This window comes from Camelus bactrianus, chromosome 12 (genome assembly GCF_048773025.1).
Source record: "Camelus bactrianus isolate YW-2024 breed Bactrian camel chromosome 12, ASM4877302v1, whole genome shotgun sequence".
In the NCBI taxonomy this organism is placed as follows: domain Eukaryota; kingdom Metazoa; phylum Chordata; class Mammalia; order Artiodactyla; family Camelidae; genus Camelus; species Camelus bactrianus.
The window spans coordinates 35,489,058-35,504,309 of record NC_133550.1 but is presented as its reverse complement, the minus strand read 5'-3'; the positions used below and the strand labels follow the sequence as shown (position 1 = coordinate 35,504,309).

At 33.1% G+C, this 15,252-nt stretch overlaps 1 protein-coding gene across 4 annotated transcripts in view; it reads left to right on the top strand.

Annotated features, from left to right (window-relative positions):
• Nucleotides 1–15,252, top strand: part of SCYL2 (SCY1 like pseudokinase 2) — a 55,774-nt gene that overhangs the window by 35,653 nt on the left and 4,869 nt on the right. For 3 of the 4 annotated variants that reach the window (XM_074375236.1, XM_074375239.1, XM_074375238.1), the window contains exons 10-17: nt 741–863; nt 4,024–4,137; nt 5,181–5,313; nt 7,119–7,237; nt 11,779–11,879; nt 13,294–13,360; nt 13,499–13,594; nt 14,584–14,703. In XM_074375236.1, coding sequence (XP_074231337.1) covers nt 741–863; nt 4,024–4,137; nt 5,181–5,313; nt 7,119–7,237; nt 11,779–11,879; nt 13,294–13,360; nt 13,499–13,594; nt 14,584–14,703 — 873 coding nt within the window. The remainder of the gene's footprint in view (nt 1–740; nt 864–4,023; nt 4,138–5,180; nt 5,314–7,118; nt 7,238–11,778; nt 11,880–13,293; nt 13,361–13,498; nt 13,595–14,583; nt 14,704–15,252) is intronic. The other variant, XM_074375240.1, reaches the window with a different exon arrangement.

Sequence of the window (15,252 nt, the reverse complement as noted above, 5' to 3'; positions counted from 1 at the left end):
CTCTACCTAAGGAAGGGACAGGTGAGGGAGCTGTAGCCTTCAAAGGTCAAGGTGTCAAGAGGGAAAGGAGTGGAGTCATATGTTCACTAAGCTGTGTGTCAGTCAGATCGGATCTTAAGGAACCTGTCATCTAAATTCTTAATTGCCTTCATTTTTTGGTATTCTTTCCCTTAGTAGTCTAGCTAAAAATCCCTTCTGAAAAGCTTTAACTGAGCCTTGGCAAAACTAAGTATTCTGCAAATGGAAGGGGTAGTTTATTCCTTATAATTTGTGCTGGCAAACAGATTATCAGGGACAATTGAAATGTTTCTTTCTAGAATCTTTCCTGACAGTTCTTTTCATTTCTGTACCTTTTCTTCTCTTGAACTTCATAGAAACCGAGTGATGGAATTTACTTCTTTGGGACATCTGACTTTGCTGCCCTCAGGCTTTTATTTTTTTACCCAGTAGCTTTCCAGATAGTTGGTACTTGTGGGTGAGTGATGTATTGCTGAAGATATGTGAGAGTTAGGAAATTACTTTTTATTTAAATGTTTAAACTGAGAGCAGATGTTAAATATTGTGCCTCCAGAAACATAAGAGACTTGATTTGTATATTTTTGTCTTCCATGCCTTCAGGCTAGCAACATGGTGAGTGTCAAAATATACAACTTATTCTTTTGAAGCTACTTTAAATTTTGTCGTATATAAAGTGTCATAAAGATTCTAGAACTTAATACATTGTTCCCTTTTCTGTACAGATTTTGTTAATTTTCCTCCAAAAAATGGATTTGCTACTAACCAAAACTCCTCCTGATGAAATAAAGAACAGTGTCCTCCCTATGGTTTACAGAGCCCTAGAGGCTCCTTCCATTCAGATCCAGGTATAATCAGTTTTTTTTTTTTCTTTTGTGATGATTTTGATTCTTAAAGCAAGAGAAAAACGTGAAGTACATTTTAAATTATAAAATCTTTTATGTAAAGTTCAGTAGTATATATTAATCCATTGATTTGCATTATGTGCTTACTAAAATGAATCCACTCCTAATTTGAAGAATCAGTTGACCTGTATTAATGAAATAAAATGATCTGTTGCTTTTCTCTATCAGAAATATACAATTCTGGAAGGTTTTATTATAGTTTGGATTGCTGTATAGCTTCTTGCTAAATGAGTAACATATGAATGAAAATGACAAAGATATATGTGCCTTTTTCTTATGAGTTAAGTAGGTACTTCCCATACTCATAATTTTCTTTCATGCTTGGTAACTCAGTCTTCTATTCAGAAATGTTGTTCCTTCTGCATTGAAGTTAATTTGTATAGCCCGTAGATAGAAAAGCACATAGCAATTCAGTGTGACCATTCCTAATGCATTTATAGTCATGCTTTGTGTTGCAAAAGTGATGTTAAAATATCATGTACTTTGCCAAACTTTTAGTTCTGTAATTTTTCTACTAGAATTTTGATTCTGTGGGTTATCTGGGAAAAAAAACTTTGAATTGCCATTAAAAGTGTAATTTAGGTTTTTGATTTTTTTCACTCTGTAAAATAAATACCTATGTTAAAGACATCTCATACTTAAAAGCTTATAATCTCTTTGCCAGTGTAGAGATTCTAATAAAAGCATAGAATTTTAATTTTTGAAAGTTGTTGACCAAAGCCTTTTTTTAATGTGAACCTAATAACACTTGTATAAGGTCACTTTTTTTTTTTTTTTAACTCATTTCAGTCTTTAAATTCTTTTTTTCATTCAAAGTTTTGAAGTTGATATTAAAATTTTTTTTTCCTTATACGATCATCCTTTCTTCAAGGTGAGGATATGCTGCCTTTGTCCAGATGACGTGGGATAATTGGGGAAGGTGTATTTACCATTACTTTTTAGCCCTTTCCAAAGGAGTTGTGAATTATAGCTTCTTGAAACATTCCCACAGACCCTGTGTAGCCAAACTGGTTTTATATTCAGTGACATTAGGGAGGAGAAGGATGATTGAGTGACATGAAAGGCCATTTTTCTTCATAAGGGGATTACTTTGACCAGTAAATTATTAGCCAATATTTTATTGAAATGGTTAACATATAATTCATATTGACTTCCGCGACTTTGCTGAGTTTTAGAAAACAGCATTTCTGATATCTTTAGTCACCAGTCACTAGTGTCAACATTGCTTGTTAAGAGTCTGATAAAATTAAAGCCTATCTAAGCTTTGGGAGAGTCTTAGAGCAAGAGCAAGAAACAAAAAATGTTAAAAGGCTAGGAAGTAACTTTTAAAATTCATTTTTTGAGTGATACTGTTAGAGTGAAGTTTGATTAGAAATACTTAAGAGGCTGGAGTAGTTTAGAAAAATATTGGGAAAAGTAGACGATGGTTTACAAAAGTAAGGATCCTTAGAGCCATTAATAGAAATGTATATGAGAACCAGTTTTTAAAATTATTTACCTTTAAATTAAACATAGACTTTGGGTTCATTCTCCTCTCCCCACCACCAGTTACAGAGAAAGTATAAAATAAGGCAAAAGTTCCTGAGAAAATACTAATTGGACTTCCTTGAGTTTTTGTTTGTTAATGTTTTGTTTTTTTTTGATCTCCTGTTCAGTTCTTCACTCTGTCTTCTCCTATGGAGAAAGTTATCTCCTCCTTTAGCTAAGTGATTTAGACATAATTTTAGTTTGTCTCTTTGTAACCTACTGCTAGATTATATGGCATAGTGTTCATTCTCTCTCTCTCTCTCTGTCTCTCTCTGTCTCTGTCTTTCCTGTCAATTAAAGGCTGACCTTCCCTGTCACCCTCTGGTCACAAGAGCATAGTATCTCTCACTGATTGCTCACCATTGCTCATTCTTCTCTACCATCTGTGGAAAATAGTCCCTTAATTATAGTTTGTATTTCTTATTCTCAAATTATGTCATCTACTTAATTATTATATTTCTGAGTGGATACAAACATATAACTCTTCTTTTTATCTGCCTTTTGGAAATCTCAGAATAGGTTAAAGCAAGTAAAATACTTGCTAGTATTCTGATAACAGATTCTTAGTGGTTAATTCATTTCTGTCTGCTAACTACAAGTGAATGTCATTAAGTTTACCAAATATTATCAATAATTCCTTCCCTGATACACATTTATACCTCCATTTTCGTCAGTAATCCTTACTCTTGTTTTCCTACAAGGATCGTTCTGCCTTATAAGGTATCTGAGATATGTGTTCTTCAGCCAGTTAGTGCTCAAGCCATTTCTTGTTCTTTTTTTTTTATCTCATTTAATCTCCATCATCCCCCTTTTTCCTCTGTTATCCTCATTCATAGTTCCCAGTTTCGAGCATTTACACTATGGCATGGCATTAGTTAACAAGAATGTTTTAAATAAGTTTTTCTATTTCTATCAGTTATACTTACGTAAATTTCAGAATTTAGAAGTACTTAAAAATACAAAAAAAAAAGTAAAATTCTCTCTCAGAGATTCCCACAGTTAACATTTCCAGATATATCTTTCTAATCTTCTTTCCTAAGCCTATAGACAGATAACATGTTTTTAAAACTGGGATCATATAATAATGTCTTATTCCATTTTATCCTCAGTAGTATTAAACAATCTTTGGAAATATCTGTTTAAGATGTTTGTATTGTATTCCATTATATGGATATATGTAATGGATAAGAAATTCCTTATTTAAAAGGAATAATTTTACATAATTTGATTTTCCCTCATTGTGAAAGATAGCAAAACTTAGATGTTCCTATTTTTTAAAATAAATGAAGAATTGTGTTTTTAGGGAAAGAAATTAAGAATGAGATCAGGGAATTTTGGTACATATGCTAGTTGTATGACCTAGTGTGAATTTGAGTAAGATCATCTGAGCCTGTTTCTTCATCTATAATATTGAAAATTGATAATAACTATTGTTCTTTCAAACAGTTGTTGAAAGGACCCAATGATATACATAAAAATTTATTTCAAACTTTGTGACAAATTAGTTATACAAATATGGAGTGTTTAATATGTGAAAGTCTTTCTCTAAGATTGATCTGATTTATTTTCTTAATAGGAACTCTGTCTAAACATCATTCCAACCTTTGCAAATCTTATTGACTACCCATCCATGAAAAATGCTTTGATACCGAGAATTAAAAATGCATGCCTGCAAACATCTTCTCTTGCTGTAAGTAATTGCGTGTTAATTTTTGTTTTTCTTTCGGTTCCCATTGGTTTAAAGCATCTTCTTATTGTTTAATAACTCCTTTACAGTTTGTTCATGTATTTTGTCTTGGCTACTGGTAGCCTATATATAGTACTATAAAAGTGAGCAATAGCTGTAGTTTTCCCTGATGTAAAATTTTACAATATTCCATCCATGACCTTCACGCCTGTTCCCTAACTGAATGCTTCAGTAGAAAATTTGGGTAATTATTTTCTTGATACTTTTCTGTTTTAAGTCACTGTTTATTTTTCTTTCATCTTTATTACAGAAATACGGTACTTTTTTAACCAACTACATTGTTATCTACTTCTCTTAGTTTACTTTTTTTTTTTTAAAAAATGCAGTTTTATTGATACTATGATATCAACTGAAAGTATTGTATCTTAACAAATTCCAGCTAAAAAAAGTAGGATGTAAAATATTTATCAAAATAGTCAAGAGAATATAGATAGAATTTTGATAAAGTTCTTAAGTGTCAGGTTTTAGTAACAAAATTAAGGATATATTTAGAAATAGAAAACTTTATGTAGGACAAATATTATAGATACTCTTCCGATGTTGTTAAAATATTTAGTTTAAGAATGACTTTAACCTGAGTTAGAGAAAAATACTAAAAGCCCAATAAAATTGATCACTTGGGAGAATTTAATCCTTTTTATAATTCAAATGACCCCAAGGAAATATTCTTAGTAAACACATAGATGGCAAAGCTTCTCAGATCCAAATTACTTTATTTAAAATGATACAAAATTAAAGTCATTCCTTATTTTAGCTACCTAGCCTTCTGATAAAGCAATCATAAATTCGTTCTGAAACAAGGCAAGGGAAATTATAAATATGTGATGTGAATTTCCTATTTTAGTAAAGAATGAGAGCTCTTAAACATGCTTTTATTCTTGAGATTTGAACATAAGCTGATATGAAGAGTATGTTTACACTGAAGTATTTTGTTCTAGATTTCAGAGACTTTAAATGACTAATTCAGTTTACCTCTTTTTTAATAGGTTCGTGTAAATTCATTAGTGTGCTTAGGAAAGATTTTGGAATACTTGGATAAGTGGTTTGTACTTGATGATATTCTGCCCTTCTTACAACAGATTCCATCCAAGGAACCTGCGGTCCTCATGGGAATTTTAGGTAGCTAAAAACTTAATGTCTTTTTATGCTACTATGTCATGCAAGTAAACTTTTCAATCTATAAAGTCATTTTGCTCTCTTTTCATGTATATAGCATTCAATAACTGAAGAATGATGGGATAAATGCCATGATACAACTTTTCTTTTTGTTAATTTTAGCACAAGCAGTAAAACTTGACATTTACAAAGGAATAAGACATTTGGAAATCCTAACTTCACAAATACCATAATAGCATATAGTTTACCCTATAAAATGGTACTAAATAAGAGAGGCAAACAGAATTACTTGAAATGCTGATACCAGTCTTGATAGTAATAACTGACGTTTATTTGGTACCCGATTTGCAAGAGTCACTGTACTGAGTCTTTTCTCTGCATTGTCTTATTTTGTCCTCTCCAAAGTCCAGCAAGATTGGTACTATTATTTCTGTTTTACAGTAAGGAAACTGAGGCTCAGATAGAGAGGTAAAATTACCACAGCTGATAAGTGGTAGAGCTGGTTTTTAACCGGGATATGTTTACATCTGAAGTATTTTTCACTGCTAAGTGATGTGCTGATGAAGCACATTCTGTTCTGTCAGCATAATTACAAATTACTCTGTCAATAAACTCTGAAATTGTTTACAGATAGTTAAAGCCCAGTCTGGAAATATGAGGGGTCTGCTGTACTAATAGAAATAAACAGAATCACAGAAACATTAACAAGTTACTAAGTTTGAAGTTCTTTGTTAATTTTGAAGAAAAACTGTATTATTCAGCCATGTATTTTTAACACCTACTACAATGCCTGATTTATATAGAAAGTCCTCAGTAAATGTTTGTAGGAATGGTCAGTAAGTAATCTGTTGTGGACCTCTGTAAATATAGAGCTTTTGTAATATGGTATGAAACTTTTGAGCTCAAAGAAATTAGTCTTCTTGAGAAAGAGTTTGACATAGTAGAAAGAGCCTTAACCCTAATCCTGGCTGTGCCAGTTCCTGGAGTGACTTTGAAGTTTCTTCATCTATCAAATGAGGATAAAAATAATATCATTTTAAGAGTCTGGTGAGAATTCAGTGAGATAACTGAAGGGAAAGTAGTAAGCCTGGCAAATAAGCATTTAGTAGGCACCCAATAAAGTTACTGTTTGAGTATATAAGTGAAGTGTAGGAGAGTAAAAGGAGTTGGTGTATTCTAAAGCTTTGGATTATATGCAAAACACTTATAACACAAAAGCATTCAGGGAATGAGGAGTAAATGTACTCATTGTACCAGATGAAAGTTTGTGGAATAGGTATAAACAATCAGGGTCTTGAAAGTTGAGTAAATAGGTGAGACAACAGGGAAGGATTGTGTGGAGTTGAATTATCAAAGTTCAGAGGTGTTGAGTCTGATTGGGTAAAGAAGTGAATAAAGGTGTAGGACCTATCTTAGACACTTTGAAATAGATGACTCAAGATTGAGTGAGAGATCTGAAATACATATTTAGATGTTTTAAGGAGAGAGAGACATTCTGTAATCTTAAACTGCTATGCTGTAAGAACTCTACATAGTTCTGATAGGCTTTTAATATTATATACTATCATAAAATGTGCTCTTATAAACCAAAAGAGTACAGGATAAATATGTCATGGTATATTAAATCCAAACTGACAATAAAGCTGAAATTATTCTGACCCATATGTAAGAACCTTGTTCTATGCATTGATAAGGAAAATTTGTAACTACACTGGTTATCAAGAAATTTCATGTAGATACCCTTTTTTTCTAATTTCTGTTAATTTGTGTCATTGAATTATGGAGTTTGTCTTACTCTTTTCTATCAGGTATTTACAAATGTACTTTTACTCACAAGAAGTTGGGAATCACCAAAGAGCAGCTGGCTGGGAGAGTATTACCTCATCTGATTCCCCTGAGTATTGAAAACAATCTTAATCTCAATCAGGTAGGAGTAGTTTTGTGCTTTATTCAGTTTATTCAGCTTACTGTTTTCTTGGCATTGAACATATAAATACTTTATATATAAATATTGCTAAAACAAGGGAAACTACGCCAAAGAGTTAAATGAAGAAAATTCATGGGTTCAAAAAAGGAGTATATGAATTAGAAGGATGGATTATTGAAGGCCTCATTGGGATATAGTAAATGAATAGAATATTGAAAAATGTGTAGAATTTGGGGCTACTTCAAATTTGGAGCTGGGAAGTTGAGGTGAATGAAGGAAAAAATTAATGTGTCTAGTTTGTGTATTCATTATTTATCACTGCCTAACAAATCACCACAAATTTGATGGTTTAAAACAACATATATTATTATCTCACAGGTTCTGTGGGTCAGCCAAGCCAGGGCATGGATTCTCTGCTCAGAGTTTCTTACAATGCTGCTGTTAAAGACTGGGGTCCCATCTGAAGGCTCAGCTGGGAGAGGATCTATTTCTAAGCTCACTCAGTGGTCGTTGGTGGGGTTCAGTTCCTTTCGGGTTGTTGGACTGAGGGCCTCAGTTCGTTGCTTTCTGTTAGCTGGATGCCACTGTAAGTTCCTTGCTTCATGGATCTCTACAACATGGCAACTGGGTGTCATCAAAGCCAGAAAGAGAGAGAATCCACTAGAAATATGAAAGTTATAGATCTTATAGTGTAATCAAGGAAATGACAGCTCATTACCTCTGCAATATTCTGTTGGTTACAAGCAAGTCACAGGTCCTGCCCATGCTTGAAGATAGGAGATTACACAAAGACTGAGTGACAAAATGAGAAAATAATTGGGAACGATTTTAGAGCCTGTCTGCCACAGGAAATGAAAACTCCAGTTTGAGAGATACCTGTAATACAATAGGGGAGTAATGAAAGAAAGATAAATTGAGACTAGAATAGGTAGACTTTAAATGCCTGTCTGGTTTAGGTGTTTGAACTTTTGAGATGTGGTAAATGTTTGAGCAAAGGAACTATGTGTTCAAAGATTATTATAGAATTACCTCTCTGCATACCTCTGTTGTGGTAGTTATCATAGCATCCTGACTATCCCAGGAGGCTGGCTATTTCAGCTCATTATATCCCCAGCACTTAGTGCAGTGCCAGAAGCAAAAATTTTTATTGAATTGAGGGAAAACTTGAGGTACAGAGTAATGACAAGGCATTTTGCTCACCACAGAATTGGTATTTAATGATGTATAGGGGAAAAGACTGGGAAGGGTTACTGTTTAACTGAGAGTGTCAGAAATGGATAGGCAGGAATTAAGGACTGAAAGTTAGTTAGAGCAGTGAGGAAAGCAGAAAGCTGAGAGTTAAGCAAGAGAGCTTTTGGCATAGGGGAGAGTGCTGAGTGAATGGAGTTTTGGAGTTGAGAAATTTGTAGAATTGACTGGATCCAAAATTTCACTTGAAGTGGTAGGATAAGCCTCTGAAGGTTTGTGTCCTTAGATTTCAAATTTTGGCTTGATGGCTTCTTCATATCTTAGATGGCAGGGTTAGAATTATGACTGGCAAAAAGGGAGACAGTACTATTGGGCAAAAATAGGATAACATGCCTAAGATAGTGTTCAACTTTGGTCATTTCTGTTATTAGTTCTCATATTTATGATTTAGGGTGTTTTAACATAGTCTCAAATGCTTATTTTAGGATATATAATTCCATTTGAGATGTGTTAGTTTTCTTCAGCTAAGTTGATTTTTTTTTAGGGGCCTGTTTTCATCAACTGAAATATTTTGATTCATATCTTCTAGTATTTTACAATAGTTACCGTGGATGTAGTCTTGCTTTCCTATTCATTTCATGGACAAGTTTCCTAATTCAAGACTGCCCTCTTCTGCCAGTTCTGATTTAAAATAATCTAAGTATATTCTGTATTATGTGAAAAAGATAAAGTAACTTAGGAAAATACATTTTTAGCATTTTTTTTTTTAAAAGAGCAAATGCCATGCAGCAATCAAAATACAATCACAACTTGTATTGGAGGACGGTTCCTGTGACCACTCCTAGTTTCTGTGATTCACTAGGAGGACACAGGTCTCCGCATATGGTTGTACTCACAGCTATGATTTATTATAGTGAAAGGATACCAAGCAAAATCAGCAAAGGGAGAAGGTTTGTGGGCCAAAGTCTGGGGAAACCAGGCTCAAGCTTCCAGAGTTGTCATTTGGTAGAGCCACACAGAATGCACTTACTTTCCTTGGTAATGAGTTGTGACAGTGTGTTGGAAATGTTGCCACCCAAGGAAGCTCATTGGAGACTCAGTGCCTGGAGTTTTTATTGGAGGCAGATCAAGTAGCATTCCCAGCCTGTTGTGTACTCAAATTCCTGTTAGGCACAGTGAGCCATTATCATCAGTGAATGAGGCGAACCATTCTAAAATATGAGTTCCTGGACACCAGCCAAGGGACAGCCTTACAAGCAGGCTTTTCCAAAGATAGCAGTTCAGGCCTACTCTATAGCTTCAACAGTAGATGAATCTCACAGACATAATGTTGAGCAAATGAAGCAGGCACTAAAGAGGAGTTACTGAATGATTCCATTTATGTGCAACACAAAGACAGTTAAAACTACACTGCTGGAAGTCTGAATAGTGTCTATTCATACAGTGAGGCGGGTGGGAAGTCATTGGAAGAGGGCACAAGGAAGCTTCTGGGGTGCTGCCAAATGATCTTTTCTTTTTCTGGCTGCTGGTTAAATTCAGTTTGTGAATTTTTTGAAATGTGCATTTATTTATATGTATACTTTTCTGCTAGTATGTTGTATTTTGTTTAAAAGTTAAAAACTAATCACCAGAAAGTCAGTCACGGTAAACTGCTAAGGAAATAGGCCTTTTGTTACTTTCATGGTAAGACAAAGAAGGGTAAATGAATGATAGAGCATAGTGAGAGACAGCTTAATGTAACAAAAAAGCACAAGCTTTGGAGACAGACAGTATGAATTCTAATTCTGCCATACAAGTTATTTATTTTTTCTGAGTAAGTTACTTTCTCTCTTGCTGAGCCTAAGTTCCCTCATTTATAGAATAGAAATGTTAATTAATTTAAAGAGTTGTGAAGATAAATAAAATAGTATATTTAGAAGCACTTAGCCCAAAGATCTAGTTATAAGATTTGGGGAGGAGAAGAAAGCACTTTCTATAGTCTTCCTGTAGTATGTGATATTCAAAAAGTTGTTTATCCTCTTAGACTGCTGGTGGAAATGTAGTTTGGTGCAGCCATTATGGAAAACAGTATGGAGATTCCTCAAAAAACTAAAAGTAGACTTACCATATGATCCAGCAATCCCACTCCTGGGTATATATCTGAAGGGTACTGAATTCTAATTCGAAAAGATACATGCACCCCAGTGTTCATAGCAGCACTGTTTATGATAGCCAAGACATGGAAACAACCTAAATGTCCATCGACAGATGACTGAATAAAGAAGATGTGGTACATTTATACAGTAGAATACTACTCAGCCACAAAAAAGAATAAAATAATGCCATTTGCAGCAACATGGATGGACCTAGAGATCGCCATTCTAAGTGAAGTAAGCCAGAAAGAGAAAGAAAAATACCACATGATATGACTCATATGGGTAATCTAAAGAAAAAAGAAAAAAAGAACACTGTGAACTCATCTACAACAGAAACAGACTCGCAGACATAGTAAACGATCTTATGGTTACTGGGGAAAGGGGATGGGAAGGGATAAATTTGGGAGTTTGAGATTTACAAATGTTAGCCACTATATATAAAAATAGATTTTAAAAAATGTTTCTGCTGTATAGCATAGGGAACTAAGTTCCGTATCTTATAACCTTTAATAAAAGACATGGAAACAAATATATGTATGTATACACATGACTGGGACATTGTGCTGTATACCAGAAATTGATACATTATAACTGATAAAAAATTTTTATTTATGATGGTTCTGAAGTACTATAAGAAATTACCATTTAACTAAAGTTTAATCAAAACTTAAACTATGTTAAGGCATTGTTTATGTCTTAAATGAACTTTAATTATTTGGAAGTTATATTTAGTATTTCTTCCAACTTTTAGAAGGTAAGGTTAATTTTAGCCAGACATGTCATTTTTATAATGATTTGAATAAAGAGTAACTTTTTATGCATTATTAAGCAGATTGTTTTCAGATATGCACAAATTTAGATGATCAATTTTGGATTATTCTAGAAAAAACAATATGTAATAACTGCTGGGTATGAATTTATATAAGCCTGCTAAATAATAACTGTAAGACAAATCACGATATAAAACTCATTGAGGCATGTTTTCTGGAACTTAAAAGTCTCATCAACTATATCACCACTATACAAGGACACTGTAAAAATAAAAACTTGCTATGATAATGCTTAGTTTAAAGATATTATTTTTGTGACATCAGTGCCATGAATGAGTCTATTCTGGTGAAAATAGAATATTGTGAATAACTCTTTGAATTATCTTACTAGATTACCTTTGTTGCTAACTTGAAACATTATAACCATATCAATTTCTTATTATTCCAGTTTAATTCTTTCATTTCCGTCATAAAAGAGATGCTTAATAGATTGGAGTCTGAACATAAGACTAAACTGGAGCAACTTCATATAATGCAAGAACAGCAGAAGTAAGTAGGTTGCATATGAATTGCACATGGTCCAGGAGTAACTAATATTAAAGTTATACCATGATTGATTTTCTGGAAAATGGAACAGAAAAATTGAAGGAGTTCAATTTGACTGTATGTAAAACATATAAAATTTTTCCAACATGTTAAACTGAACTGAGCTGTTGAAAATCTGATTTCATTTCTGAGTACAAAAGTGTAATATGATGTAATCTTAACATTTTCTCTACATAAGGAAAATTTTGTTTCTGAGAAAATCTCTTGTCACATTAGCCATTGACATTGTAAACTCAGGATGCTGATCACCAAGAGCGCCACTTAAAAATACTTTTCGAATCTGTGAAACCCTGGTGTTTTGATTCCTCCCTTTCTCTTTTCTCTAACCCTAGATACATTTCTAGAGCACTCATTTCATATGTAGTAACACAATATCCATCTCTTTGTTTTTAGGGAGAAATTTCTAAATTATTTGCAAAATACTAGTATTCAAGGGAAGAGGGGAAAGGTGAAAATTATTCAGTGGAGAATGTCAGTTTTTTTTTTTCTTTTTCTCAAATGCCAGTTTTTATAATCAAATCTCCACTATCTTCTTTGCCCCGGAGAAAAACACATGATTTTAGAATGCCTGTTAAAATTTAATCTGAGCCAAAAGACATCTGAAAATCAGTAAAATTACTATCAATTATGAGCAAGGTCCCCCAAAAGAAACTTTTTAGCTTCTGTTCCAGTGTAAGATGAAGGCTTCATGGAAGTAAATCCACAAGGTGTAAAATGACTCAAAATAGCCCGTTGTATGCTCTAAGTATTCCTTGATGTATATATTTATGGTTTGATGGATTGACTGTATTAACATAGGAACCCTGAAAAATAATCTTTAACCGTTTATAACAGAGAGGAATTTTCTATGTAGTATTTATACTTAAGGTGCAAATGAACCTTCTTTTTCATCTTCCTATCTAAATCTAACCTATTTTTCAAAGCATAGATCTTGCCCACATCACTCATTCAGTGATTATAGCATTTATTGTTAGAATCACAGATTCTGAACTTAATCACAGTAAATTCTTTATATCATATCTTGTCTCTTAGTGAGCTATAAACTCTCTGATGGTGAGAACTATACTCGCCTGGTTTTAAATAAAGCAAATAAATTCTCACTGAGTGAATTCTCCAGTAAATCTCAAATGTTGAGTTAAAAAAAAAAAAAGACTTGTATACAGATGTTAATTTGGGAAGCAAGCAGATACTAATAGTAAGTAATGAAAAAGATTACGACTGCCTTTAAAGAAAGAAGTTGCATTTTGTTTAGACTGTAATCAGTTCCTTGTGGATGAACTTTTTAGTACAAGTGTTTTAGAAACATGCATTCATGTATTTCTTTTTATTCCTTTGTCATAATGCCATTCTCTTGCAGATCTTTGGATATAGGAAATCAAATGAATGCTTCTGAGGAGACGAAAGTTACAAATGTTGGGTCTCAGGTAAGAAGATATTTGGATTATTCTAATTTTTGTAAAAAGTGCTTGACAGTGTGCTTCATTTCAGGGACTTCTGGTCTTTAAGCAATAAAATCAGAATATTTTTATGTCATTAAAGTGGTTGATTTTTTTCTATTTCAGCAGATTGACAAAGTCTTTAACAACATTGGGACAGACCTTCTGACTGGCGGTGATGCAGAAAATAAAGAGGATGGGTTACAGAATAAACATAAAAGAGTAAGTTTCTTTACTGTTCTTTTAGTACTCATATTTATTTATTTACGACTTACATGAACCACAAATTTTTGTTGGGAAATGCTATTTAGCTTAATAAGACACATTCTGTAATTATCTTTGTGAAATTTAAGTTGTCAGTGGAACATGACCTGACCCATGCTGAAAATAAAGATACTTAAAAATCTTAACTTCCTTTATTATTCAGCTTCCCATGTGGTAACATTTCTAGATTGCATGACTTCTTTGTCCTTTCTACTACACTTTGCCAGTCACATCCCTGGATAAATTCTACAGTGTCTCTTCTCTGCTTCTGATTTTGAATAATAAACTATAAAATTGTACTTTCTAATTGAAATTTTGGCTAGCATCCAATACAAAAAAATATGTCAGCTTTGAATTTCCGCTGATGACGGTTTTCTATTCATTCAACAAATATGAGTACTTGTATGTATGGAGCCAAGGAACTACTGGACATTGTGGTTTATAGAATTGCAAGGGAACATACTATGAGCTTGTAGTTTAGCAAAGTTGATGTTAAGAAAAAGATATATCAAATTTGATGCAGACATTAGCAGTGGAAGAAGTTATTTGTTCATGTAAAACAAAAGTTGTTTTTTTACTTCTTTAGCTTTTTGATAAGTTCCTAAAATATTTTCGTAGTGAAATAAATTACAGTTGAATAAGAACCTCCCAGTTTTATAAAGTGAAATCACCTAATTATGTTCTCATTGTCTGGAAGAAGATGATTCTAATGAATGGTTTTAGAATAATAATTTTATTATGATTTTCATACTGGAAATATTTTAGCACAGATCCTATAAGTTTCTACCTAAAGTTAAATCTTATAATAATATGCTGTGGCAATCATTAATACGGGACTAGTTTGCAAACTATTTGGTGTTGTCAGATGTACCACAAAGAAATCTTCTGTTTTACAAGTTGAAGTATGTGTGTTGCCAGTTGATTTTTTTCTTTTATTTTGTTTTAAGGCTTCACTTACACTTGAAGAAAAACAAAAATTAGCAAAAGAACAGGAGCAGGCACAGAAGTTGAAGAGTCAGCAGCCTCTTAAACCCCAAGTGCAAACGCCTATTGCTCCGGTCAAACAGGTCAGAGTTCATTTCTTTTGCATAATTCAAGCCTACAACTCTTAAGGAGTGAAGTAGTATAGAACTTAGTCTACCTACTAGTGTTTTATAATAATATATTTCAAAGATTATTTTAATATGTAGTTTCTAAGAAGTATGGACATAACAGATTTTCCAACAACTCCTCAATAGCCTGCCTAATGTATAATGTTTTGTGATAGTGCTTGTTACCAGTAAATAGGAAGCTAGATGAACAGGAAGATTTCTTAAAAAATAATTAGGACTCATCGTATTAATTCAACTCTGTTCTTTTTGAAATGATCAGGAATATTATATTCATGCATTTATGTACTTTTAAGCAAAAAGCAATTTTCACTTTTTGGCTTTTCAGTTATAGTCAGATTTGTAGCTTGACTGAGGAATACTTACCTATAGGTCCTGACCAGTATTTCCTGCTGTGTTCCAGGCACTGTTCTAGGTACTGGTGTTATAGCAGTAATTAAGGTCTCTGCTTGTAGAAAGTTTACACTCTTACTGGTTTCAGAAATAACTATCTTAAAAGCTTTCTTT